The sequence below is a fragment of the Strix aluco genome, chromosome 12 (assembly GCF_031877795.1).
Source record: "Strix aluco isolate bStrAlu1 chromosome 12, bStrAlu1.hap1, whole genome shotgun sequence".
Lineage (NCBI taxonomy): Eukaryota > Metazoa > Chordata > Aves > Strigiformes > Strigidae > Strix > Strix aluco.
In genome coordinates, this window is record NC_133942.1 from 20,161,533 (window position 1) to 20,189,463 (window position 27,931).

General features: G+C 50.8%; 3 protein-coding genes across 9 annotated transcripts; 1 reads left to right on the forward strand and 2 right to left on the reverse strand.

Moving 5' to 3' along the window:
- Positions 1-41: 41 nt before the first annotated feature.
- PLIN1 (perilipin 1) lies at positions 42-12,907 on the reverse strand. 5 transcript variants are annotated; one of them, XM_074837579.1, is made up of 9 exons: positions 12,890-12,907; positions 6,051-6,109; positions 4,462-4,660; positions 4,237-4,319; positions 3,646-3,898; positions 3,238-3,455; positions 2,542-2,694; positions 1,616-1,849; positions 42-1,109 (listed from the first exon to the last, which is right to left on the reverse strand). In XM_074837579.1, the coding sequence occupies exons 2-9, from the start codon at positions 6,093-6,095 to the stop codon at positions 738-740; spliced, it is 1,557 nt and encodes a 518-aa protein (XP_074693680.1). In that variant the 5' UTR covers positions 6,096-6,109; positions 12,890-12,907; the 3' UTR covers positions 42-737. The 5 variants fall into 5 exon arrangements, with proteins under 5 accessions (XP_074693680.1, XP_074693676.1, XP_074693677.1 ...); XM_074837575.1 differs by lacking the exon at positions 12,890-12,907 and adding an exon at positions 7,880-8,206 and having other exon boundaries at positions 6,051-7,318; XM_074837576.1 differs by lacking the exon at positions 12,890-12,907 and adding an exon at positions 6,859-8,206.
- Positions 10,321-15,843, reverse strand: PEX11A (peroxisomal biogenesis factor 11 alpha). Of its 2 annotated transcripts, XM_074837581.1 has the most exons (4): positions 15,729-15,843; positions 15,200-15,315; positions 13,034-13,624; positions 10,321-12,889 (listed from the first exon to the last, which is right to left on the reverse strand). In XM_074837581.1, the coding sequence occupies exons 1-3, from the start codon at positions 15,782-15,784 to the stop codon at positions 13,059-13,061; spliced, it is 738 nt and encodes a 245-aa protein (XP_074693682.1). In that variant the 5' UTR covers positions 15,785-15,843; the 3' UTR covers positions 10,321-12,889; positions 13,034-13,058. The 2 variants fall into 2 exon arrangements, with proteins under 2 accessions (XP_074693682.1, XP_074693681.1); XM_074837580.1 differs by having other exon boundaries at positions 10,321-13,624.
- Positions 15,471-27,931, forward strand: WDR93 (WD repeat domain 93). Of its 2 annotated transcripts, none has more exons than XM_074837572.1 (16): positions 15,471-15,495; positions 16,559-16,900; positions 17,667-17,862; positions 18,518-18,582; positions 18,825-18,903; positions 19,777-19,904; positions 21,386-21,473; positions 22,083-22,266; positions 22,439-22,509; positions 22,940-23,026; positions 23,339-23,470; positions 24,022-24,238; positions 24,950-25,010; positions 25,752-25,908; positions 26,034-26,214; positions 27,384-27,931. In XM_074837572.1, exons 2-16 carry the CDS (start codon positions 16,637-16,639, stop codon positions 27,499-27,501), a joined length of 2,028 nt encoding a protein of 675 aa, XP_074693673.1. In that variant the 5' UTR covers positions 15,471-15,495; positions 16,559-16,636; the 3' UTR covers positions 27,502-27,931. The 2 variants fall into 2 exon arrangements, with proteins under 2 accessions (XP_074693673.1, XP_074693675.1); XM_074837574.1 differs by lacking the exon at positions 15,471-15,495 and adding an exon at positions 15,979-16,106 and having other exon boundaries at positions 16,556-16,900.

Sequence of the window (27,931 nt, forward strand, 5' to 3'; positions counted from 1 at the left end):
TGGTGGCTCGCTCTCATAAAGCAGCTGAGCAGACGGGGAGAGTGGCAGGTTGGGAAGGTTTATTATTGCAGTGGATATGACAGGGTGTTGCGGGAAGCCAGGCAGTCCTGTGGGAGAGAGGGGCTCCAGGAGCTCCACCTGTTCTCACCGATCTTCCTGACCCCACCATCTATCCCACCATCAGCCGGGGGTGGGTGCCCAGGGCTTTCCAACTCATGAGTCCTGCTGGTCAGTGGGGAACCTTCAGCTCCTCCATGGAGGAGCAATCTGTGGCCTGGGATGGGCCCTGCAACGGGGGATGGAGGGAGGAAGGATGGGGAACCAGGCTTGCTATGGTGATGTCTGATGGCTTTGCTGTCTTCGCTGCTCTGTCTCAGAGCTGTTCTCAATGTGTAGCCCATCTAAGTCCATGCTATCTGCTCAGTGGGGACCAGGGCAGCCCAGTGCAAGGCCTGGCTGGTCCCTTTTTCTCTTTTCTGGTCTCGTTGTTCTTTTCGCATCTTCTTTGCCTTTCTGGTCCCCTCTGGTCCCACCTCCTTCCACCAACAGGGCTTTCGGCTGCCTTTATTCCCCATCCTGGCCCTGATGCACTCCAGAAGATATCCCATGACATGTTTACCATTTTGAGCTCCTGTCCTGGTACGTGGGTGCATGTGAGTGGCTGGCAGGGGCCCGGGCAAAGCGTGCTGTGGGGGGATTAGAGAGGGGGCTGGGATGTGCTTGTTCTCCCCACTGGCTCAGTCCTTCTTGAAGGTAGGACCGTAGAGGTTGCTGTAGTAAGCCCGGCTGTACATGGCCTCGGGGCTGAAGCGGTAGGAGCCCTCGCTCACCCGCCTGTTGTAAGGGGCAAAGGTGGATTTCCGTGGGAGGGGGCACTCGGGCTCGAAGGCAGGGCTGCGGTAGAGGTTGTGCCGCAGGAAGAGGGGGTCCTCGAGCCCCAGAAAGGAAAGGGGGTGATGGCCACGGTACAGCCGCCAGTCGTTCCTCAGCTGGGATTTCTCCTCAGTGGAGGGAGTGGCAGGCTTGGCATCCTCCTCTTGTTGCTCTGTCTCTGGGCTGGGCTTGCTGGCCCTGGCTGCCTCCTCTTCCTTCACTGACTGCCTGCGGAGCTGAGAGATGGGGTGAGCATCTGGCCAGACTGTACCTGCTGCCAGCCCTGCTCTCCCTGTGCTACACCGCCTCCCCAAAACTAGGGGGACCTTAGGACAAGCCAATTTGTCCCCAGAGGGGTCTCCAGCAGAGGGGAGTGAGCGGCTGCAGCCCCCAGGCAGCTGCAGTGGAGAGATGGCCCGAGGGGAGCAGTGGGGTGGGGGAAAGGAGAGGGGACATGGCCTCAGCCTGAACTTTCACCTTTCCAGGAATCTGTGGTCTCACCCTGGCTTGGGCATGAACCGTGTGAAGGTGCCACCACTGGTTGATCTGCTGACTCTGGGGGGGGGACTCGCTGTGACGGCTTGGGGGATGCTCAGGAGGAGGGTGGTCTGAAGTGTCCTGACCATCTCCCTGCTCTGGTAACCTCCTGGCACTGCCCAGAGCTATGGGGTGCTCACGGGAGGAGATTGGCCAAAATGGGGTTTGCTGGAGATGGATGGGACCTAGCTGGGGACAAACTCACCGGCACGTAGCTGTACAGGGTGCCCAGCAGATGCTTGGGGGCACTGACAAGGGTCCCCCCAAGAGCATCCACCGTCTCCATGGCCTTTGACAGCCTGCGGGGAGTGAAGAGAATCAACCCCTCCGCCGCATCCCAGGCCACGGCTGGGACCTTCTTCACACTGGAGATGCCAGAGGCGCAGGCAGTTTGCAGGTTGTGAGCCACGCTGCCCACCAGCCCGGGGTCGTCCCCCGCCTGCCAAGAGAAACCAGCTCAGCCGCTGGCCCCGGCCCCGCCGGCCCCTCTGGGTGGGACAGAGGTGGCCCTGAGCTCCCCATCCCCTCCGCAGCTCAAAGCGTGAGTGCTTTCGGCTTGCTGCTTTGCAAAAGCCACTGTGGCCCCTTGAAGCAGGGTCATTCCCTGTCCCCCTCCAGGCTCCCCCCCACTCCCAGTTCCCCAGGGACCCTCTGCCCCGGGCCGCGCTTCCGCAGGCAGAGGCGAAGGGCAGTGACCCTGACCTGCCGCTTCCCGTCCCCGTGTCCCAGCAGAGCCACCGCTGGGGACTGTTCCCAGCCCTGGCAGTTCACACCACCCCTTGCTGCTGGGACCATGGTGGGGATTGTTCGGGGGTGTTCAGGGGCTTGATAGCAGCTCGGTGCTGACACCCCACAACAGCAAAGGAGTTTTGAATACACAAGCCTGGATGACCCTGCCTGACGCAGAGGCTGCCCACAGCCCCCAGCTTTGGGGAGTCAGGGAAGGGGGCTGCTGGGACTGCCCCCCTGCCAACCCCCCTCACCTCCTCCAAGCTGCAGCTGAGGGTTCAGCAGGGATGTAGGGCTGCTCTCCAAGGGTATGGGGGGAACATCCCCCCCATGATGGTGAGGTCCATGGGCAGGAGGATGCTTTGGGGCACCCCTGGCTCAATGTCCCCCTTTTCTCCATACCTCCTTGGTGTGGTTGCTGTCTTTCTTCCCCGCCTTCTCCTGCTTCTGCTCCGGCACCTTGCTCTGCCGCCGGCTCAGCCAGCCGGCCGTGGTGCTCTGCCCATCACCGTGGACCCGTGGCGCCTCAGGTGCACTCAGCTTGGCCAGGCTGCCCTGGAAGAGGAGTGAAAAGCCACCACTTGGAGGGAGCTGGCAGGTCCCATCCACCCCATCCTGCTTAGCCTGAGGATCTCACAGGGGCCCTGGGGTGAGCAGGGAGCAGAGGGGTTCATTTATGCACATGGGAAGAAATCCAAAGGGCAGTTGGGAGCTCCGGGATTTTGGCACAGGCCAGGGAAGGGATTCCCACTGCAGTGCTGGGTGGGAGAGGAGAGGCGTTTCCTTCTCCCCATCCTTTCTGGGCCTCTGCAGGGGCTTTTTGCTTTAGGAAGGATGTTATGGCAAGGCCATAAATCAACAATATACATTGGGAGCTGGCTAAAAATAACTTGTCCCACTGACATGATACAAGGTTGTGTGTGAACATGTGGGAACTGCTGGCCCCAGGTCATCCTGCTGAGTGGGGGAAAGAGCAGCACCCACCACTCTGCTCTTGGATGTGCTCCAAGAAGCCTGAAATGTCTCATCCAAAAGCAGAATCAGCCCAAAAGAGGGAATGGGGCAGCAGGAGCCTGACAGGTGGGTTTTGGCACTCACCAGGATGGGGATCCAGGTGGCCAGCTCCTGCCCTTTGGCTTTGGCACGGTGGAGGCTTTGGCTGGTTTGCTGATAAGCACGGTGGGAGACGGTGCTAACCAAGGCGCTGATCCGGCCCAGGGTGCTGGGAGCACTGGTAGCACTGGAAGTGCTGGGAGCGCTGGGCTGCTGCTGAGAGACCTTTGCTGCTGACCCACGTGTCTCTTTGGACTTCTGATCTAAAGGCAGAAGAGCACAGGCAGAAGAGTGGTGGGGGGTTTACCTCCTGGTGGGACAACCCTCCTAGGCAGCCCTACACCAAAATCCAGGGGCTTTCTCCTGCCACGTGCACCCCACAAGTGAGGTGCCACCCCACATACAACCAGCCCTCACCAGATACCCTCAGAGGGGATCTGGACATCAGGCTACCTGCTTCTTCGTCCTCCTCTGGCAGCAGGTACTCCATCAGCTTCTCCAGCCCTCCCAGGGCTGTGTCGACCCCTGCGGCTGCCATCTGGCTCACCGAGTTCCTCCTCGTGTACCTTGCCGTTGTTTCCACTGTGCTCTTGGTGGCCTCGTAGCCCTCCGCTGCCAGTTCCATGATCTTATCCATGGAGTTGCCAATGGTGCTTTTGGCACTTTGGAGTGGGGAGGAGATGGTGCCCTTCAGTTCAGATGCAAGCTGCAGGCAGAGAGATGGAGAACAACCCTGCCAGTGTGCTTGGAGATCCTACCCATGGCCATGCTGGTAGGCAGCCCCAAGAAGGGTATAACAGCTTTCTCCAGCCTGGGCTGGAGGTAGCTGGCAGGGATGGGACACAGGACACTGTTGACCTATATTTGGGAGCGCTACAACCATCCCCTGGGCTGCAGGAGCCCCTGGAGGAGCTGTTGCTTGGAGGTGCTGTCTTGTTTCCCCCCCCAGCAGCCCATCACCATCCAGAAACAAGACCAGAGGAGATGTGCTGTGGGCTCTACAGAGGGGCCGGGGGGTCCCAGACTGTCCTGCCTGTGACTTACCTTGTCGACGGGGTACTGGAGGGCAGGGATCTTCTCCTCTAGGTGGTCCAAGCCCCGGCAAGCCAGGTTGTTAGCCACAGCGACTGCCTTGGGCAAAAGCATGGAGTGGGTTGGTAAGAAAAGCTCCCAGCCTGTGCTAGACACGTGCTAGTGCCAGCACTGTCCCACCAAGGGAGGCTCTGGTGGGCTCCCCGCTGCTGTGTCCCCACCAGCAGATGGACTCACACTGAGGCTCCAGCCTGCGCACCACGGGCTCCACGCTCCACATGGCCAAGGCACTGGCACCCTGCACGCCTCGCTCGTAGACCTCACACACCGAGGCCATGAGCGGGTGGGCCTCCTTGGTGCTGGCGTATGTCCGCTGGAGGCTTTCACAGGTCGAGCTCACCACCGGCAGCTGCAGAACCCTCTGCAGCACGTTCTCCTGCATACGGGATGAGCATCAGTTAGCTAACAGCCCTTCCCTGAGGAATGCCCCATGGTCTACACACCAGTGGGTTTCAGTGTGTTGCAGTGACCACAGAGGACCTCAGCTCACGCTGCAGGAGGAGGGCATTTCTTGAACCCCATCGAGAGTCTCCCAGCTACTGGAGTGTGTACGGCATGGCCATGGACAAGCAGGCTGGCCGCTGCTGCTGAAGGAGCAGGGACACCACAGGCGCTGTCAGAAGGGTGATGGTCCCCAGACCCTTCATCTCCCAAGCCTGACTCCCCAGCTACGCCCTCTGATTCTCCACTCTGCTCTGCTGTTTCTTCCATCTGACCCAGCCCTTGCTCCTGTCCTTGGACCAGCAAAGACCAATGCCTATGTGGCACCTCTGTCCTGCCTGTCTTGTCACCACTGTGACAAGTGAGGGATACAGACCCTGAAAAGAGAAGGGGAGAGGAACAGGTCTGTCCCTGAGGGCACACAGGGAGGACATTTGGTAGGAGCCACTGCTGTAAGAAGAGAGCACCAGAGCTCTCCAAGGCAGCAAGGCACCATGTCCCCACACTCTGCTAGCACGGGTGATGTGGGATGCCAGTATAAACCAGCACAGCCAACACCTGTGTGTGCTGCCAGTGCCAGAGCATGGCTGGAGGTAAGTCCCTCAAAGCTGGGTGAGCAGGATAAATGTGCAGCTTCTGCTGTCACCCACATGGTGAGATGAGACAACCAAGAGAGACACTGCAGCCTCAAGGGAGGACTGGGGTGAACATTGACTCATCACAGCAGCCATGAGGCAAGAGCTCTCTGGGTTGCATGGGACAGAGCAGAAGAAAAAGCTGAGCTTTCCCCTGGTCACCAGCGGGCAAGAGGCCAAGTTTGGCTTCATGTCCCACTTGCAACTGGGCTGTGAGTCTGCAGGTTTGAGAAAAACTACATTGTTTTATACTATATTGTGCTAATTTTGGCTTGACATGGAGTCAGCCCTCTCACAAATCCCATAGTTCGACAATCCCAGGGGGTCCAGCTGTTCAGAGCAGCGCTGCATCCACAGCAGCACGACTGCTGGAGGTTTGGGTTCACAGTGGGGACAGAGATGAAGGACAGGCACTGCTGGCAGGTATCACTGAGGGCTTGCATCAGCTCGGGGTTAACTTTCTTGATTCTGAACTATTTAATTTCAAACAAGCAAAAGGTTTTGTCCTTTTCCTTTGATGATGATCCTTTTTCCTATATTATTGCAGGCAAAGATCCATCATAAAGATAACAGGGGGACATGTGGGACAGCGTGAAATGTGACTCATATTCATCTGGCAGAGTCAGTACGTGCTACCAGGCACCCTTGACACACCTCTTCCCACCCCTCTCTCCCTCTTCCCGCACCCACCTTGGCACTTCCATTCTGCAGAGTCTGATTCTTCTTCGCTGTCATTGTGGTGCATCCACCTGCAAAGCAAAGTTGGGAGCCGCAGACCCCGCTGCGAAGGCAGGGCTGGGCTCAGGCTCTCCCCACTCACTCCTGCACCCCCCCAGCACGGCAGGGCCAGGAGCTGGGCTGAGACACACACCTCCCATGGGCATAATGGATGAGGCACTGCCTAACACTTGACTTTTTTACCAGTTAAGCTGTAAAACCAATGACTCCACACAGCCCTCCCCTGCTAGTGTGTCTTAACACCCAAAAACGGAAAAATTTAGTTGAGAGGCATCTAGTTTAGAAGAGATACAGTACAAGGCAGGATAAAGGGCACTGGCAGAACTGTAAAGCAAACTCAGAGCAACCAGGATATTGCATGAGGGCCAAGCTGAGAGATGCAGGCTGAGAAGGGGTAAGAAGGCAGGACAGGAACAGAGCGAGGAGCTGTGGGTAGGGATGCAGCGAGCTGCCCCGCCGTGGTCAGCATCCCCCTCCCACACATCTGCCCCACAGCCCTCCCGCTCACAATGCCAGCGCTTGTCCCTGTGCAGCCTCAGCTCGATGTGGGGGGCAAAAGCACCACAAAACACCCATCTCCACTGCTTCTGGCTGGGAGACACCTAAAAACACACCTCCAGCTCCCCCCCTGGTATGGACACCCTGTTTTCAGCAGCAGATGAAATTCAGGAGATTTAGGGAGAGGGAGTGATCCCTGCTCTCAACCCCCTGGACCCGCTGAAGCTGTCCCCAGAGCAGCTGGTGGGGACAGGCTACTCACCGAGGGGCAGCCTGTCCTGGCAGAGCAGGAGCAGAGGGTGGTGGATGCGCTGTCCCTTCGCCTGGGTCCTCTGAGAGTGATGCACTGTGCCCTGGCCACTACCACCACGAGGCCCCACCTCCCAGTTGCGCGGGTTTGGGAGCTGGCGGGTTGCGGTGGAAACTGGCCAAAGAGCTCCCTGAAGCCACCGTAATTTGGAACAGATGACGGCAGAAAATCCCCTCCTTTGTCTTCCTGCAGAGCCCAGAAGCTGCGGCACAGCTGGGATGTGCTGGGGTTTAATGCCACTCCATCAAGAGAAGATGAAAAGAAGCTGCCCTTGGACCTTGCCACCTCAAAAGCCACAGATCATGAGCAGCCAGGGAGAAGGTGAACAGTTGGGCAGGGTTTCCTAAGAGATTAAAACCTTCCTGCATTTCTGTAGCCCCTGTCATGACCTGTGGTGGACCAGGATCCTATCCTGTTGGGAAACACAGCGCACACAAAGAACATCATTTCTCCCCAGGAAAGTTTACGAAGCATAAGGAGCAGAAGTCAGACAAGGGGGACACAGTCTGCATAAACCAATCTGGCTTAGAAAGTCTGCAGTTTCTAAGAGAATTCATGGAGGGTTTTGGTGAGGAGGCTTTTAGCTGAGGGTCAGAGCAGAAACTGCATTAGGAAAGCTCTAGGCATTTGGAGTAGACAGAAATGGAGGAAAAATCAGGTTGGAAGTGAGCTCTGGAGGTCCCCTCATCCAACTCTTGCTCAAAGTAGGGCTACCCTCAAAGCTCGATCAGGCTGCTCAAGGTCTTGTTCAGTCTTGAAAATCTCCAAGGATAAGATTCCCATCTCTCTGGGACCCAGTTCCTGTGCTAACCATAGTCACAGTAAACTATTTTTCCCTTACATCCAGCTGAAATTTTCTCTGTTGCAGTTTGATGCCTGCCATTTCTTATCCTTGTTCTGTGCCCCTCTGAGCAGAGTTTGTGCTCCAGTCTGTGCTGGTACAGCAGGTGCTCCATGCCCGTAAATGTCTTACCTTCTCAATGATCCTCTGCTGGACTCTAGTCAAGATCTCTTCTGTGCTGGTGGGGCCAAAATAGCACACGATTCCCCAAATGTGGCCTCACAGAGAGGAACAACTGCTCCCCTTGACCTGCTGGCAGCGCTCTCACTACTGCTGCTCTTCTGTGGCCAACCTGCCTCTCTGTGCAGGAGGCACTCTGCAGATTCACATCACAATTAAAAAATCCGTTTGTGGTATGGATTGAAAAGAAAGAAGACACCACCTGTATGGAGCTATGATAGGTTTTGGTTATAGACTACGGAGATAAAGGGTGAGCCACACTGATGAGACGAGGACATGGTGGAAAGAGGACAAAGCAATAACCAAGGGGGTGAGTGCAGGTGAGCGATGCAGGCAGGCTGCTGACACAAGGTTGCTGCGTGTCCTGGACTGCCCGGCACGAGCCGGGGAGACCCTTGGCACGTGGCTCAGCATCCGTGGAGGCCCAAGCAACAGAGCCAAGTCCTCAAACACCTGCAGCTGCCCAGCACCCCCGTGCAGGACACAGAGGCGTGCAACCAACATGGCTTTGTGGCTCCCTGCTCCTGCCTGCTCTGCTCGTACAAGGGGGTGGGAGACTTCCCAGGAACATGGGAAAGCCACACGTGGGAGGAAAATACCCCCTTTCCTCCCAAAGAGCTTGGAGTTTGCTTCCAGTGCAGGGCTCTGGAAAGCTCGCAGGCCTGCCCTGCTAGCTGGGTGTAGAGGCATATGAATGTGCTGGGCTGCCTCCAGCTCGGTGGCGGGGTGAGTCGCTGCTCTCCAGACAGCGGGACAAAGGGCAGCAGCCTGCTCAAAAGTTTGCTCTCTTGGCACTGAGATTTTTCCAGCCCCGCTGGCCTTGCTAAAAGTGCAGGGGGCATGCCAACCTTCTCTCTGCCTTGGCTGGCGTCCGGATCAACAGACAACACAGCCTTTGCGCTACTAACACCTTCGCTCATCCCCTCCCCTTCCTTCGGGACAAAGGCTGTGCCAGCCCCGGGCTCTGCAGTGCAAGGGCACCAATGCCACCCCCCCCATGGATTCACCCCACACCAGAAATATTTTCTGCGTTTCTGCAGGCAATATTTAGAACTCACAGGATCAGCTGGGTGCAGGGAAGCAGTTTCACACCCTTGTCTCTGCAGTCTGCTCCATACCCATTAGTAGACCACGGTGAGGGGATGAGCCAGACCCCCAAAGACCTATAAGGCATCTTTACACTTAGGTCTGGGAGGGGGCTGAAGAGGTAACTAATTCATTTCCATGCCCTATGGCAGGATCATTACCTCCTAAACCACTACTGGCAGATGTCTGTCCAGTTTCTTTTTAAGGACTGCCTTCCTGGGCAACCCATTTAGTCTTTTATTTTACTTACAGTTCAGAAAAAGTGTGATTTAATTCTCCTTTGCTGCAATATAAATGTATTACCTCCTGTATTTAGAGAGCAATTTATTGACTTCCTCTTGGCAGACAACCTTTTAGACACTTGAAGACTTCTCACACCCTCCTCCAGTCACCTTTCCTCTACAGAACCAGTTCATTTGGTTCCTCCCTGGAGATGTTGACTTTTAGACCTTTGATTGTTCTTGCTGCTCACCTGGGAATCCTGAATGGCTCACATATTTCTTGAAATACCATGCCAAGCACAGTATTAACATTAGGAAGGCCTTGTCTGTAAGTAAATAGATTATTTTGCACATCTCACATAGGCAACTCTCCTGTTAACTGTTTCCATTGCAAAATGTGTACGAGACCAGTAATTCAGAAGGAAACTCTTGCTGAAACACTGCTGAATGCAATGCTTTATACATTGTTCAGGAACTGACATTTTAGAGCTTCCAAGTTCACAAGGCTCTTACTGCAGGGGATAGGAACTAACAATAAACTCAGTTTTAATAGTTATCCTGGCTCCATCCCTCCCTGTCTCAGCTGGAGATGTTACCCTTCACTCCCTGCCCCAAACAGGCATTTGTTGTTAAACAGCTGCAGTGATTTGCTCTATGACACTAAGACCCATCCAAATGAAAGGCCGTTTATAAGACACTAAAATGCAGGTGCACCCGTTCTTTTCACTCTAGCTGTGCCCATGCTGGGCAGAAGGCTCCAGCTCCCGCCGCTGGTACCCAAGGGCAACTGATGGCAATTCTCAAAATATCCCTTTGTTTCAGGGCATTTCACGTATGTAGTTTTACCTGCTACCCACATAGTTACTTTTTCATGTGTTTGCAGCTGAAATGGGGATTGTAAATTAGTCTGATGAATCTAGCTGCCTCCTTGCTAGTGCAAAAGGACAGCTCTATAACCGAAGCGCAACTATAGGCAATGTCTTTTTAACAGTATCGTGCCTTTGTAAAATTCAGAGATGGGAGGGAGGATTCCCTCCTTCAGCATCTCTTTACAGCACCTTCTAAGTTACACACATGGACACAGTGTCACTCTCATCTCAGTTTATTGTTTGTGTTTAAACAGCTGTCCTTATTCCAACTGCTGTATTAGAAACAGATATAAAAAAAGGCACTAAAAATTTTTCTCTGTACGATCATGATTCTATGGCTTCAGTCACATTATGTTAAGGTATCTTAAATTGCTAGCCTCCAGCTGGGGAGCGGAAGGCAAGTATTAGTGCTTAACACCCAGGAAAGAGAGTTACTCCTGTATGTTCCAACTCACATCATTCAGAATGGGACAGGTAAGGCTGAGACAGGCTGAAAATTCATTGCCCCATCTCCCACATTACTTGCTAATCCACGTCAATCCCTACAGGAGAAACATCAAAGCCCGGCTCGTGGCTTTGCACAGTGTTTGCCTGGCACAAGGGAAAAAACCACCCTTTTCCCTCCGCAGGGCACAGGGAGGTGTAGCTGGCTAGGGGCTACATCACTATATTAATCTATTTCCCTTTACCTGTGAAGTACGAGAGGAAAAGAGAAATCAGTTCGCAAATGAGTGAAAGAAGTATTTTCTATCCAAGAGCTCCCCTAAGAGGAATTCAAATCGCATTTTTTTGCAAGAAGATGAAATTCTCTAGACAGAAGGTGGCCAAACCTCTGCTGCCAGATCATCAAGACTCCTCTTCTTTCCTTACAGGGGTTGCTACACACTGGGATAATGATCAAATCTGACCAAGGGAGGGTTGGGCTCCACATTGCCAGGAGCTCAAAGGCTAATGGAGTAAAGAAACAAAAAAAAATTCCATTGTTAAGAGAGAAAGGTAGCCCTTGAAGACAACATATCCCATATGTAATGCTTCATTATGGTCTGAACTGCCAGTTCTTTTAATAGTATTCATTTCCATATTAAAAAGAAGAACTGCTGCAGGCCACATTTGGTCTTCAAGCACACTTAATTATCCTGCCCAGCAACCTTTTTTCAAACACTTCATTGGCAGGCTAACACTTCAGATTCAAACTGGAAGTAATTCCAAGCTTGACCACAATGACTTAAGGTAAACTGGGACACTGCCTTACCGTGCCTACTCAGTTCCAGTCTTTACTTTTTAATAAAGGAGACCAGCACCTTTTAATTTCTGTTTTCAGACAGCGTCAGAAATAATAAGAGAGTACCTTGGTCCGGAGTAGTCTCTGTTCATATCTGTATCTTAGAATAGTCTCTGTTCCTCCTGACAGATTAAACAAGTAGTCCTTGCACCAGAAAGTAGCAGAACACACAGGCCTAACTCTGACGAAGAAAAATGATAATTTTATCTCCTATATAATGTGCAAATTCTTCTCAGATGGTGTCAGAACTGGTACTCTGCAAAGTCAGGAACAACAAAGACTGCATGCCATGTTAAACAGCTGGACACAGCATTTCTCCTTTAACCTAGATTACACTGCTGGGCAATCATTCCCAGCGAGGTAAGTGATGAACAATAATGCAGTTGCAGGGCAAATGTAAGGCATTTTCAAATGGTAGAACCCATTCAACCAGCGAGGAAACACACAAGAAAGCTTATGGTCATGACAGGAGAGAATAGGGAGGACCAGACAGGAAAATCTAAACCATGAATGCCCAAATCCAGTAATAAGATTTTCTTATTACTTAGATTACTTAGAACAGGGGATTCTGATATTATCACGACTAACTCCATTCCCTTCCCTCCGGGAGCTTACACAACTAGAAACACACCCTTGCAGTTTTTCTGACTCAATGAGCTCTGAGCCAGGCTTCTCTCCTTAACTGCATGTTGCAAAGCTCCTTATTAAACTGGAATTTTTCATGTAAAATTAAAACAGCAACACAAGCTCCTTATCACAGTATGATTAATGGAAAGTTCTTGCACTTGGAATCACAGGGGTTTGGGAGTTAAGGTATGCATGTAATGGGAAATGTAGTGCTTGTGAGTGATTTCAGATTCACAGCTTTGGAAACCCAGTTCCCTACAAATCACAGCATCATCAGCACTCAAACAAGCTTCTCCCACATGCCATCCTTCACCAAAACCCTCAGCCATGGCCTGCTGGAGAAGTCAGAGTTGGTGGCCAGTAGTCCTTGGCTCACATTATCAAAGGAAAAGAAGAAAGTGCTGATTTCCTGGGACACGAATTGGCACTTACTAGACTACAGATGCAGCGTCACCGGTACGCATTACAGAGATCATCAGAAGGTCAGATCACACCACTCTTCAGCTACCATCACACTGCATTCACACCACTGCCTACAGATAACAGGATCCACCAACCCAAACTCATCAGAATGCTCACGCCTGACATCAGGCCATTTAAACCGCAGCTCCTAACTTGCCTGAGCCCACTACGGAAAATCTGTAGGAACATTTGATTGGTGAATTCCAGCCTTCCAGTGTAGACACGATTAGTTATGAGCTGTATACCCATTACAGTTGTCTATGCAGCTGTTTCACAGCCCTGTATTAAAATATAGGAACACCAATATTTCCTTGTCTAGCAGCCATGTTCCCAGTCATGTTTCTGTTTGTGAAATATTACTCTGTCTTCTCCCATGTCGACTCCATCAGGGAGTGTGTCATGGCACCAAACTCACCTGCAAAGACACAGGGAAGGAAAAAGGGTAGAATTCACTTATTTAAGGACAAAATTAATCTTGAGGTTACTGTGAGACATGTTCATTTCGAAAGTGCCATATGGAGGATAAAAACCTATCAGAGGATCAAAGCTGTTGGCTCACTGTATACTATGCAGCTCCTTTTGTGTTACTGTTTCAGCTTCAGACATGGGTTTGCTAATGTGAAGATCCCCACCAGGGAGGAGAGGATGCCACAGAAACCAATCACTCCTGGGTTGGTCTTGTAGATGCCTAGCGTATCCAAAGGACCTGAGAGATCACAGAGATTCTTCACCAAGTCCAGCAGCAAAGGAGGATTTCTTTTCAGGATCTGAAACAGCAGGAGGAGAAAACTGTGCAAACCATCACATTTCACATGGTGTAGTTTCTGACTGTGTTTGTCCCAGGAGGAATTCTCCTTTGTCTTTTCTTCCTGTATAGCTTGTTCCAGCCTCCAGGAGATCTCATACCAGTCCCTGGCTAGATTTATCAGGAGTGAAAGGTAGTAACACTTGGTAGCCCTGTTCCGCCACTTCAACTTATCGATGTCAGGTTGGAGCCCAGAGCTCTTCAACCACAGGACTGCATCGCAGATGAAGTAGAGGGCACGGGTCAGGTTGGAGGCTGTAAGGCAGAAGCGAGGAACCACATCTGGCAGCTGTGTAGTCCTCCTGGCTGCTACCAAGGCGTGTACCATGTTGCCCAGTCTGAACACTGCAAAAAACCCCACAAAGGTTAGCATGGCCTGGCCTTTACCGCAGAGACACAGCCCTATGCAGGACAACTTGACATCTCACTGTCCACGCGTACTTTTATTAAACTTAGCGGGCTTTGGGCATTTGTATGCTTAAGCATTTTCTTTGCATAGCGTGAGAAGCTAGTATTAGCAAGGAAAGGGTGTAAGCATCTCAGTTCTGTCCTGCAACAGCCCAGGACATAGACACAGATTTTGTCAATAGTCAGGACTTGCAGCCTTCTCCTGCTGCTCCATTCTCAGCACCTGGGTGCCCTCTGGACCAGTATCACCAACTGCTCTGAACGTCAGTGTCAGCAAAAAAGGGACACAAACAGAGTCTCCATCTTCAGCTGTACGCTTCATGGGATTTCAGATAATTCTGGACAGGAGATGTTACTGCACTACCCTGTAGCAACCATGAGCTACAACTTTCCTAACCTTTCTGTAAAAGTTGGTGATTCACGTGCTGAGTACACCGAGACCCCAAGTCCCTCCTCAGCCACGAGTTTGTCAGAGGTACATGTAGTTCCCTGCAAACAGGAACAGTGTACTCCATTTCAAGCTAATAATATATGGCAAGCCTGATTTCATCTGCTGCACAGTTTAGGTTTTGCCCCATGAATGTTAATACAGTATTATGCAAAATACTTTTCATAACCTGCTGCATTGTCACAGTAACAGATGTTGGCAGTACCCAATCTTAGTGGAACTGCAAGAGTCCTGAATTTAGGCCTGATGTCTATTAGCAATTTTTTTAGCAGAAGCAAGAGAATTAAGGCTATGCTGATAAACCAGCTGGCCTCTCTGCTTGAAGTTACCATACTCTGGAGCTAACTGGAATAATAAAACAAATCCATAGTAACACATTAAATTAGAATGTTTGCCTCATATATTGAAGTTGTTCCAGGATTGAGTAATTGATAAGTAGGTGTAAGTTCAACCCAAAAGCAAGCAATACAATCACCACAACCGGGTAACCATAGTGGATGCAACTGTGACACAGCATGAAGTGATGTAAATGGTTAGACTATGAGAAAAGTATGGAGAGTATATGATTTATTAGAGTATAAATGCTAAAGAAAATTAATATGCAAACTAGGATATAAAAAGTCCTATTGAAGGATGGTCCTTCAGAGGTGTTTTTATTGGGATGATGATCTTTAACGTTAGGCTGTCTCAACCCATTGGCTGTAAGGACTAACGAGAGCACAGTAAGCCAGCCTTGCATCGTGACTCTGTGGTCTGTCCTTGACCTGAGATGACAACTTGATCTCTGCTGCTACAGCTGACTGTTAACTTATTTCTCTAGTTGTGCCAGTGATAATTCAGATTCCCTGATCAGAAAGGAGGCCGAGGAAGTAATAAATGTCTATTTGGCCCTATCTAGCCTGGCAAGCCAAGGCAGGGTAAGGACTATTGACAATTTTGTGAATGTACTAAAAGAGGTTTTATGGCTCAAGGTAAGTCAACTACAGAAAATGCAAGGCCAGGAGCTGTTTTGCTGGAAGGAGCAAGTGAAGAAGGACTTATCCCTCTAGACACCAGGTACTTACTTTTCCGGCCAGAGCTCATGTTAGATTCCAACTGCTTGAGTTTCATTACCAGCTTCTCTTTACCAGCCTTATGCTCTATTAAATAGCTAAGCAACATGCATGTGTACTGAGTGGCTCTGGAATGGAAAAAATGAGGAAAACGGTACACAGGTGAAACAGGACAATTCACAGGAACGGCAGCAGCAGGGCAGCGTTTATTTCCGAGCTTCAGGTCACCCCTCTCGCAGTGCCAGGGCGAGTTATATCCAGGGGAAGGGGCACAAGCGCAGGGCGGGCGGCCGAGGAGCGGCGAAGCGGTGAGCAGCGAGGGATCAGCAGGGCAGGAGAGGGGCCGGGGCCCGCCCGGGGCGGCCAGGCGGCTCTCCCGCCCGAGGTTGGGGGCCCTACAGCGGCTGGGGGCGGCGGGAGGGGCCCGCCGAGGGCCCCAGCACCCAGAGGGGCAGCGGGGGGGTCCCTGAGGGGCCGGCACCGAGGGGCCTCCGCCCGGCACGAAGAGGCCGCCTGGCCCCGCCGCCGGCTCCGCACTCACCGGAAGAGCTGGTCGCGGCCCTGGCAGCGGTTGGTGAAGTCCACGAAGCCCTCCATGGCGGTGGCGGCGAGACCGGCGGCGGCGGCGGCGGGAGGTGTGCGGGGGCCGCGGCCGCCCCGCCCGGGCCCCGCCCCGCCGGCGGAACCCTCCGCGCCGGGACGCGTTCCCGGCCGGGCCGCGCCGCGCCGCGCCGTTGCCACGGCAACTGTCAACGGCGGGGCGGGTGTCCCCGCTAAAGGCTCCCCTCGGCCGCGGCTGCCCGGTAACCGCCGGCAGCGGTTGCGGCCGTTCCGCTCGGGGAGGCTGGAGGGCAGCGGCCCGGCCCGGCCCGGCCCGGCTCGGTTCTGTTCGGCTCGGCTCTGCCAGGCCCGGCCCGAGGTTAGGCCGCTCTGTGGGGTGACGGCGGCGGAGGTGGGGCCGCCGTGAGCCCGTCTTGGACGTGAGCGGCCCCGGCCCCGGCCCCGCCGCAGAGGGGGAAGCTCAGAAAGACCCGGTGGCTTGGAAGAGAAGTCTCTAACTTCCAGTGAAATCACCCGCTTTCCTAATTATTTGTTGGGGTTTTATAAGTCTTTAGTGAAGAACAAGCTAATATTTTTGAATGCCTCGTCATAATTCTTATACAAACTTTTCTGTAGGTAACCAACAGATGCCTGTCTGGTTGATATTCCCAGAGCAGGACAAAACCCCTGAGTAACAGAGGCGATGCAGCAAGTAGAAATGAGCTATATAGAACAGGGTTGCTCTGGCTACTTGTACTGAAAGGAACACCCCTTCCCTCCTAGACTTCATTAATCATCTTTTTCTTTTTCCCCATTACCTCATGAAAGTAGATACTGCACGATTCTTCGTTCTGCATCTACTGTGATTCCTGCATCTGTGGTGTGTTTTGCATCTGGAAGGGCAGAACCATGGCTGCGTATATCTGGAAACATCCCCTGGAGATTCCTCCACCATCTGAAAAGGACTGGCTAAAGGAAGACGAGGAAGATTTCTTCCTGCAGGATCCCGATCGAAAGCGTGATGTGTTGCCTCAGCCCTTCAGGATGATCAACAAACTGGTGATGCTGGTTTTTGAGAATGCTATGGAAATCATTGAAAGAAAGGAGATGCTCCAAGAAGCACAAAAACTAAAGGTCCAGCCTGCAAAATGCATTCCTACAGCTGAATTTCAGGTACAGAGTCCCCCACAGCAGAGATAGCCTTAATCACCATAGCAGTTTTTCTAGAGAATATCCATTCAGTTGATTTTACATTTTTTCTGTTCATCACCTTCCTCAGAATCCACCACCTCACTGACTCACTTCAAAAGGCTGCAGCTTCTAAGCTTGTCTGACAGGTTCTGCTTCCCACCCATCTATCACACCTCTCTGAAAAGAGAGCAGCAGATATTAAACAGCCCTAAATTTACCTTGTTTCTCAGGCTGGCTCCACCCTTGTTTGCTGAGGAGAAAGTAATTAGTCAGTAGCATATAAATGGGCAAACTCAGCTCTGTGTTATGGTGAGTACCTTAATGGGAATGTTGTGAGCAGAAGGGCAGCGCTGCCTTCCCCATCCTTACATGGAAATATCCTGGAGGATACTCTGCCGTACACTGGTGTTCTGCAATTGCCCAGAGGAGCTCAGCATCTCACCACAGCTCTGTGTTAGCAGTGGGATGGCTGAGTGCTGCTGAGTTCTTGGCCTTTAAAGCTCCTTCTGGGTATCGGGAGGGGAAAGGTGCGAGCAAACTTTTTCATTTCCAACACAGAACAATCTCTGTGACAGAGATGACAGCTCCTCCCCTGCTCTTCTGATGAACACTCATGCAAATTTTGTTCCTTGTAGAATAAATCAGCATTTTCTGTTGATGACAGGCTAGGAGTATATCACTAGTATGGCTGATGTGTTCTCTACTGGGGAAGTGTTGGGGTACACTCATCTTTTCCCTTTCTTGGTAGGTAACTGGAAGAGCCAATTGCCTTGTGGTGTCTGGAAAATACGTCTTTGTCGGTCTGTCCGTGGGTCTGGCTGCCTTCAAGGTGTCTGACTGTAAGGAGGTCTGTGCTTGGGATGCAGTCAAGACAGAGATTTGTGCCATCCATGCTTCGGATTTAGGGAATGAGTGCCACGTCCTGCTTGCTGTGGATGAAATGGGTTAGTGTGACATGGATTTCCTGGATGTAGCTGGGGATGGCTGTGCTCTGGAGCTGAAGAGTTGGCAGCTGCATTATGGAGGAGTGCTAAATCAGGAGGAATGTTGGAATGGTTGGCAGGTTTCCTAGAAAGCTCTGCAGAGAGGGCGTTAGATAACAGGTTGTAGGGTGACAGAATGGTTCTAGGGCCTTGTGATTAGTAGAGGGTGTGGGTTTGGTGTCCTCTGGAGCAGATGGGGCAGGTGCAGAGCTGAGAGTGAAGTGCAGTAAATTTTAGGAACACCTTGGACCAGGCAGAAAGAACCATTGCTAGGTATGACCTCCTGCCTGTGCTTTGTTTCGGCACCTGTAATTGCATAGCTCTGTAGTAAATAGGTTAGTTTGTTGATTTATCTGAAACCTATCAATGCCGGTGGGAATGCTTTTCAAACTGGTTTATCCATCTCTATGTACACTTGAGTGTTTGCTGGTGCTGACATAAGGAAGCCAGGAAAAGTTTAGTCCTGGAAGCAGTGGGATATTCTTCCCTGAGCCCAAGAAAAATGTAGTCCTGTTGACTCTCCTGTACCTGTTGTAACAGCCATCTCCCAGGAGCATGGCTACCATCTGTTCACTTTTCTCCTTCTCCTAATGTTAATTTTGTATTTCTATTCCAGGCCTGGTCTGGCTCTTCTGCTTTCACAAGGAAAGCTTCCTACTCATGAAAATCCTAAATGAAGTGGTAAGTACTGAGTTAATTCTGTAGACAGTGGGAAAATGCTGGTAACTAATCTATCATGAGGAGTACTAATTGCCCTCAGGATTTTCTGTCATGGGCAGCAGCACTCCAAGAGTGCTGCCCAATATTTATTTCTGTTCTTCCAACAATCTGTCTGGCCTTCACCCTGTTGAGAACTGTGTAAGACCACGGAGCTCTCTGAATCGGTGATCTTGCTTTGATGCCAGCCTGTTTTCCTTTGGCAGGAGGATATCAGCAAGCGAAGTACTTGTGTGGAGCTGGTGCTGTCCCCAGGAGCTGATTACGCAGGAGTCCTGCTGCAAGGCAAGCGCAGGAACAGGCTGCTGTTGGGTAACGGCTGTTGTGCTCTAGCAGAGGGGCCAGCAGCAATGCTTTCAAAATGCTCAAAATGTTCTGGGTTCACAGGGATCCTGCACCTAATCCTTTCAGTCCCTCCTCCAGCTTAGAGAGCAGCTCCTGCCACTCTCTGTCCTCTCCAAAAGGCCTGGTGTGGATCAGGACTGATCCCAAAAGTGAGCTGTCTGGGGCTGGTCAGTGCAGTTCCCAGCTCCCAGAAGGCTCTGTGAAAGCAGGTTTCTAGCTCTTCTCCAGAAGTATCAAACTTAGTTCTTTCTCTGGCTCACTATGGCTCACTGTTACACTAGAAATATGTACACCTAGAAGAATTTTCTCTGCAGACATAAGCCAGACACCATAGAGACAGTCTCTAAAAACACCACAACAAACTCCTTGCTACAACATTTTTTTGCTACATAGCAGCTGCCTTTGTCAACCCGTTTGCTGCTAGCAGGTTTTCTGAACCCCTGTTTGGTGGAATCTGCCTGGATGTATGCTGAGAATGAGATACGCAGCATCCACAGAGAACCAGTGTGAGACCACATCTCACTTTCTACTTTACCTAAGAGGCTACAGGTCAAATTCTTTGACTGAGTTGCTTCATGGAATTTGTTTGGTGGATGTTGGACCTTGAGGACTTGAGCTGGAGGCTGAGATGCCAGCCTGAGTCAAGCATGGGAAGCCTTAAGTGGTAAGAGAGGAGGTCGGCATGGAGTTCAGCAGGGATTTTATATTTCAAAAAATATCCAAATCTTGTTTTAAGATCAGATAACAGAGGCTGCTTGCCTGAAAAACCTTTTCTCCTCATTTCCAATTGCTCAACATGGTTTCCCAATGCAGATAGCACAGAAGCTTGGCTGGAGATCTACCGATTGCCTAAGGATTCTTGGCTGAAGGAGATGGAAAAGAACCCAGGAGCTGCAGCAGGGCTGGCTTGCAGGGAGAGGAGATCAAGCCGGACATCTGTGGTACAAAACAGTTCCATTTCCCACTGTGCTATTTTTTCTTATACCCTTTTGCCTACAGGTCTTTCCCCAAGCCTTGCTCCTGCAGACAGTGACAGCAAGATACAGGCTGAACAAGTCTGTCGGCCCAGGGGGATGAGGTATATGTCTCTACAGTTGCTACAGCTGCCCATCCCCGATTTCACAAGGCCTTTTTGTTATTGGGACATGTTTATTCTCTCAAGACAGGCTTTCCAATGAGGTTCCCTTGGTCCCAGGGCTAGCATTCCTGCTGCCCCTCCCTGAAATTGGCAGCTCTTTTCCCAGAAGCATTGCCCCATCTGAGGAGGCCCTATGCAAGGCTATTCCCACAGGGCTTCCCCCTTCTGTTACTGGGGGAAGGTGAAGGAGTGGCACTCGGGCCTGATAACCTCCATTTGGGAGTCTGGTCCTGAACCAGGGTTCGTGTTTTAGGCTATCTACAGGAGAAGCCTGGTGGGGTCACGGCTGAACCTGCCCAAGCAGGGCAGGGTCTCTGCCTGTTTGCACTAACCACTGTCACCTCTGGTTCTTTGGCATGGAACTGCATGAAGATGGTTCTTCAGAGATGGTAACTGGCCTCAATGAATGTCCTGAGCTGTTATGGGGAATTTTAAATTCTGAGTCAGAGCTTAACCCTCTCCTGCATCGCTTTCACCCTACTAGATTTCACCTCTCAACTCACAGGCACCGCCTGCCCAGCACCACCAGCTAACTCCCTGTGATACCTGACTCAGAACTTTTCCCTCTTCCTTCAGCAAAGACTTTCCTGGCCAATTAAGAGAGAGGTGCTTCTCAGCGCTGTCTTCAGGGCAAACATCCCCTTTAATTTAGCCAAGCCAAAAGCAAACACACAGACATTCCCTCTTTGCTGATTCCATGTAAACTACCCAAATTCCTGCCTCTTCCTTCTCAGACATGGTTGAATATTTAGCCAGACCTTTTCTGATTAGCCTAGTGTCAATGTGTGTGAGGTGGGGTGGTGGTGGGAACACACCAGTGCTGGTCCCCTTTAGGATTTTCTATTCCTAGCCAAGCAGTCCTGGGCTCCCTGAAATAAAATCTGGTTCTTGTATTCAGCAACACTCTGCAACCTTTAGTCCTGCTTCTTTTTTTTTGTTGTTGTTTTTGTTTCTTTTTTCTGAGCCTTGCTGTGCCCCATCCAGACCTGTGCTGCAATAAGAGTAATTCGGAGAGATTAGTAAGATCAGAAGTGGAGGTTATTTAGGGCACAAAGACAGGAGGTGTCTGGGCATGACGTCCTTTGTAATGTTGAGAAAGTAGTGACCTCCCTCAAGCTTCTGTGTTTTGACCTGAAGAATGAGCCTGAAACCAGTATCTCCTAGGCAGTGTCAGACAAGCTTTGCATGCACATCTTTTAGGAGGCATTTGATTCCCATGAACAGGTGAAAATTTAGCAGTGCAGGGCACAACACAGCTCTGAGGTTGACATTATTCTGTTGCAGGAGTCTCCTGTGTCTGCAAACAAAGATGATGCAGAGCTGAGTCTCCCAGTGCTGCTGTTGAAAGTGAAGCCACCAAAACCCATTACAGGTCAGGACTGATTCTGTGCTTGCAACCTGCAGCCTCCTTCGGGTGGTAAAGGCATCATGGCCCTTATGGCTACAGAACAGGTCACAAAGTTTCAGTAACTTGCTCCCTGGTCCCTTTCTGACCTGTCTTTGTAATCCTGTCACGGGAGTTGCTTCTTAAGTGACCATCTCACGTGTCACCTTTGTTAGCACAAACTACTTCGGTGTGTCTCGAAGTGGGTGTCATATACCCCCAGCTTCATTGTCACTGGAGAGGTAGGAAGTTGTTTCCTAGACCCTAGCAACCTGACAGCTTCCCTAGTTCTTCACTCTGAGTCCTGGATTCATAGGAAAATTCTGAGGATGAGGAGGGGGCAGACCTTATGCTGGCACACTGTCAGGGAGAATGTCACAGAAAGGCAAGGTGAGCTGGGTCCTCAGATGACTCTGCCTTCGTCCCTGCCTTCAAATCCTGGAAAATGGGCTAATAATATGCAAAGTCCCACAGAAGAGGCAGTGTGTCCCTCTTCAAGACAATGCCAATGGTCAAAGTACCTCAGCACTCCATAGTGTCTGCTCCATGGTGTCTGCTCCTCCAGGACTGCATTTTCCCTTTGTGTTCCCAAGGCAGGCAGTAGTTTTAAAAGCCCTTTGGATGCCTTGAAGAAAGTGAATGATGGCAGCATGCTTGGCCTGGGGTACAATCACCTAATCAAGGACTCCCAGTGGGAGCAGCAGGAAGCAATATTCCGCAGCACTTATCGGGAGTATCTGGAGGCTGAGGGTGAGAGAGAGAGCAAGGAGGACATCCCCAGGTGAGTGGGAGCACCAACCAGGGCACTTTTCAAGGGTAGATAGAAGCCGCTGTCTGAGCTTTGCCTCCTTCACCCCAAGGCTTCAGGGCAGGGGGCTAGAGCCATTCCAGGTCTTGTTGCAGTGCTGCCTATCAAAGCCTTTCTTTTACATATATTTATTCCTTTTTTTCAGACATGCTACTTTTCATTTTCTCCTGCCTAGCCGGATCCTACAGGTGGGACCTGAAATGAAAGTACAGCCAGGTATCCAAATGGGCAAAAAGCTGTTAACTGATGAAGCATGTCATTGCATGACATTGAACTCCAATTAGAGCTTAGTGGCTCTGGCTTGGGTTCACTATATACATTCCATCTCCAAGTACATAAGCCTGGATAAAAATGTCAGCCCTAAGACTTACAAGTCAGTTACTGGCATGGAGTCAAATAAACTTAGCTCCATAGTTAAACCCTCCCCAACCACCCAAAAAGATGAGGGGGTACCTAGGCAAGATAAAAATAAACAAAGGGAGAGTTTGTTCTGGTTTAGTTTCTGTGTGACCAGAGTTTTTACAAGTTCTGTCAGGGAAACCATGAGAGTTCTAATGAGAGATTTCTAATGGTATTTTGGTGTCCTGGATTGTCCCTTTCTTTGTTCCCCGTCTCCTCCCTTTTGTTGTCCCCTTCTCTGTACCAGATGTTCCAGCTGGCATCAGTGTGCACTGGGATGGAAGCCACAATCTCTGCTTGTACTTACTTAACCATCCACTCAAGGAGAAAGTGGGTAAGAAAGTCTTGCTTTCTCTAGCAGAGCACTCTGTGGGGAGTGGGAGAAATCAGTGGCCAGACTTTCAGCCAGATCATGATACAGGGAAAAGAGGAATGGGGAGGAGAGATGCTTTATATCTTGTGGGTCAGGCTGGCATTTGAAATATGGGGCTTCATGTTGCACAGGCTGGCAGTATTTTTAGTGAAGCCACTCTGGTAGGAGGCTGCAAAATGGTGCATGTTTTACTGGGAAACTGGATGCTAGCTTCATGAGAAGGAATGCTTTGCACTTTCTTACAGTTGTCTCTCTTCATATCCTTCTGTTTAGACTCTGATCTGAAACCTGATGTTGTGTGGCCATGTGCAGCTCCAATTGCATGCTCGGCTGTCAGTTCCTGCTCCAGATACCTCGCGCTGGCATGTGAAGATGCAACAATAACTATTTGGGATAAACACCTAGGTGAGCTTGCCCTTTGGGACTGTGTATTGGGATCACTGTGGATAAATTGCTCCCTTCCTAGGAGTCTGAGGCTCTGGCTTGGAGTGAACAAGGGACTGGCAGTGAGTTTACAAGCAAATCTGAAAACAGATTGGACTTACTTGTTGATTGGATGCTTGGCTAGAAGTTGCCAGTGCAGTGTGACTGCCCCAGCCTTGCAGAGCCATTCCCATCCACGGCAATGCAGGAGCTGTGAGCTGCTGCAGTGAGGACTGATGACCATCTTGCCCTCCGGCTGTGAGATAGTGACAGTCACTGCTTTGCCGCTGCACCCTCAGGTCATCTCTGAGGCTGTTGTGGTATCACAGTCCAGGCTAGCCATCAGTGCTAGTGTCACCCTGCCATGATGCAGAGATTCTCCTGGCAGAAGAATCTCTTCTGCCATCAGGATTGTTCTGGTGGCTGCTGCCCCTGAGCAGGCCACAGTCCAAGCTAAGATTTCCTTGGATAAAGTTCCTTTTTCTTCCTGAACTGCTATTGTATCTTTTTTTTTCCCCCCCCTGCTTCCCCAGGGTACCCACTGTCTGTGACTGCCATTCTAGAGGAACGTCTCATCCGTAGCATCCACTTCCTGCGGAGTTCTGCAGCTACCAGTGATGAGACACTTTGTCCTGGTACAGATCCTGCCTGTCCCATCGTGCAGCTTCTAGTGCTGTGTACAGACAGCTCTTTCTATCTGGTGAAAGCACCCAGGGCTGGGAAGTCCAGCATCACACTCCTGGCAGACAGGTGAGGTAGACTCTGGGAGACCTCACTCCAGCCCAGGAAACCATGTGGTATAGTGGTGAGGTCCAGCAGGGAGCCCCAGATTTCTGTGGAGCAGAGAACTTTCTACTGCTTTTACACAGATAGCTCTGCTAGGCTGCTGTCAGGAGCAAGTGTGGTTTTGCTAGGAGTCAGTTCCAGTACTAAAATCCAATGGTTATGCCAGAATTAGGGATGTTTCTGGGTTCTTCTATGCACCAGAACACAAGTGCTTGTAGCACTGCTCCAAGGTTGACGTTCAACTAGATGGGTCTCTGCCAGGTACCCATGGGAATTTTTTCTTCTGTCTTCTGCCCTTGCCCGAATAACTTCCCCCTAGAAATCAGAATAAGCATTTCTTGCCATCTTTCTATCAACTTTATGTTCATTTATTCCCTTGGTTTGAGAAGAAGGGTCAGCTTTGGGGAAGTTGCTCTTCTGAAGGTTATGGTTTCATGCCTCCATGGCAGGCAGGGGATTTGTATCTCTAACGTAGTTCCTAGGCAGGTTTGCACAGAGATGGGCCTCAGGGTTCCTGCTCAGGAGGAGGCAAGCTTTTTCTCCATAGGGAAGGGGCTTGGCTGGAACTTTATGCCAGCCCATGTGCCACAAACTGCCATTGTCATTATCACAGTCTCTCAGTAAGTACATGCCAGGTAAATGAAACAGTGGCATAAGCCTGAGTCTGTTTTACAGGCCTGAAGATCCAAATCTTGCTGTCAGCACGGTGGTGCCTGTCCTGGCGTTCCCCAGTGCAGTGAGTATTACTGCCATCTCTCTTAAGAACTGGGTGAGAACACAAGTCCATCTGGCCTAGGATCCGGTTTCCAGTAACTGGGTGCCTAGAAGATAAAGAACATGGCAATCAGATATGGTACTGCCCTCACAGCCTTTGCTAGCCTCCAACTATTTTTAGCATGGGGACTTCCTCCACCACTTACAGGTCTATATGTAGCTGGTCACTCTCAAAAGATTTATCTTCCATGATCTTACTCAGTATCCCCTTGCACCCATGTCCTCTAATTGACCACTGAGGTGGGAGGAGCTGGAGGCCCTCTGCACATGGACGAGTCCAACTGCAAAGATGAGAAGGTTCAGCCATGAAGTTTCAGGCATCAGGGTCAAATATGAGAGGGCATCATGATGAGGAGAAGTTACAAGCACAAGTCCAGTCAGACCTTTCAAGTGGCCTCAGAAAGTTTTCAGGCACGGGGAGAAAAGGACTAAAAGCTGCTCCCCAGAGCCAGCCATGCAGAAGGCTGGATCTAGTTCATTTCTAACCTGCCCTGCTGCCCTTTTCCAATCCCAGCCTGCAGCAATTCCAGTCCAAGTTCCCTGCACAGCCTGTTATTGGTCTGCTGTGGCCCTATGACTACTGGGCAGGCAAAGAAAACAGCTTCATAGTTGGGGATGTGAAGTCCTGAATGTCCATGTCCTTTCCAGGAAGTGCTTTTCACTTCTTTTACGTCTATTTCTAAGTGTCAACTTGCTGTTTCAGGCCCTGGTCTTCTCCTGGGATGGCACAGTGTCCCTGATGAACACTGCCACATCGCAGATTGTTTACTGCTTCAGTACTCCACCTTCTCATGCTGTAGCATGCCCCTGGCAGCCAGTATTCACAGTGGATAGTGTGAATTGGTGCTTACTTCTTCGAGGTGAGTAGCATGCTGAAGTGGTCTTAGATACATGGTCACTGGATGCATTCAGCTGTGCACTGATCCTTGATAGTTCTTATTGGATGACTCTGATGCAATAGCTCACTGTTCTTGTTTCTGTCTAGGAGATAAGCAGCAGCAGGCAGATGTGTTGACAGAAAGCAGAGCCAGTCACAGCACCATCTTCCTTTTTGAATTCAGCTCCTACCCACTGGAGGAGGCTTTCCCAAAGGAACCAGATTTGCCTCCCAAATCCTTGCAGAACCTGCCGTGGATTGAGAGATGTAACATTTTCTTACGTGATAGGTAAGGTTCTCCTTCTGCCTGATAGGTAAGTGCACTTGCATTATTGTAAGCTGTGGTGTTGCTCAGGTCCACGTGAGGTCTCACCCTGGAGCTTCTGGGTTCTTCTGTGTGCTGTGACAGATTTACGGCTGCGTAAGGTTGATGTTCAGGTAGCTGTATTCCTGACAGTCACCCAGAACCCTCCCTCCTCTCCCTTCTGTCCTTCCTAGAACAACTTAACAGCTGTAATTCAGGATGCCTGGTGCAGGCTTGTCATTCCAGGTAGAGAGGGCTTGCTAGTTCTAATGTGCTTCTGTGCAACACAGATTGCGCAAGCTTGTCAGGAAATATGATCCTCATTTAAATGTCTGCATCTTCCTTTTGACCCCATAGCCGGGCAGAGCTGGGATCTCTTTGTACCTTGTTCCTCCCCTCCATTCCTAGGTTCACTTGATGTTTATGTAGATTTGTGTTGGAGGTTTCCCGGTTTGAGAAGGTCCCCGGCACCTTCAGGCCGAGGTTGCAGTAGAGTTTAGCTGATGCATTGAGATCATGCCGTCACTAGATGGCAATGTGACATCTCTTTTTGGATGACCTTTTCCTTGAATTACTTCTTTTGGGAACCTGGAGCCAGATCAGTATCAATGATATTCTGTTTGTTCTTTTCACTGGGCCTTAATTCCCCAATTTGAAATGGAACAGTTGGGTGCAGGTGTGACCTTACAGCACATATCACCTCGTAGCCTTCCCTAATTCCTTGTCTCCAGGGTCAATCCTGTGGTGTTGTCTGTCTAGTTAAGTGCAGAAAAGTTCTGTCCCACCAGTTCTGTTCCTCCTTCTCATAAAGCTGGAGAGGAGACTCTTGTCTACCTTATACCAGAAAAACTGGAGAGACATCACCTCCAGGGATATCTTCCTCCCTGGAAGGTGAAGGCAGAGCAGAGCAAATACAACTGCAGTGAGACCTGTGTCTACAGAGGCTAACAGGCAAAGAGAAGTATGGAGGTCATTGCTGTCAAGAGCAGAAAATTTGAGTGCTGAGTGGCATGAGGGAATCACTGAGGTCTTTTGGTCACAAAAAGTCTGAACTGCTTAATTTGTAGTGAGCCCCAGGGACGCTTGGGGGAACTAGGCTAAGCAGTGGGGAAATGACAGGAACTGCTTTAACCACCCTTTTCTATCCTCGTTAGGCAGCAGAGCCTGCTGGGACTCAAGGACCAGTTGCCTGAGTACTGGAGTCGGCTGCAGGCACAAGCAGCTGCCATGGACAAGGAGAGAGAGAAAGTGAAGGGGCAGAAGAAGCCGTAGTCAGCCTTGCATCCTGAGGGCCAGGCTCTGCACTACCACAGTCCTGCAGACCCATGATCCAGCACTGATATTTTGACAGCAACTCTATTCAAATCTGTCCTGCTGCTTTCCAGCCTGGGGCAATTTGTCATCCAAAATAGCTGCTTGCCTACCACTGCTCAGCCACAAGGATCTGTGCCCTGCCTCTCTCCTTATCCAACCCTCAGCCTGTTCCAGCAGGGTTCAGCACCTCCTCATCAGAGACCAACATTACTGATGGAAGAGTCTGGAGGTAGGAGAGACCTCTCTTCAAGGTGGCAGGCCCAACACGTCTGTGGTTCAGAAGTATTTGTGCTGGATCTCTGAGTCTTCCCTGAGACCTGGAGCATCAGAGCAATATGGTATGATACAATGTCCTTCCTTAATAAAGCCTTTTCTCCAGTAAAACTGT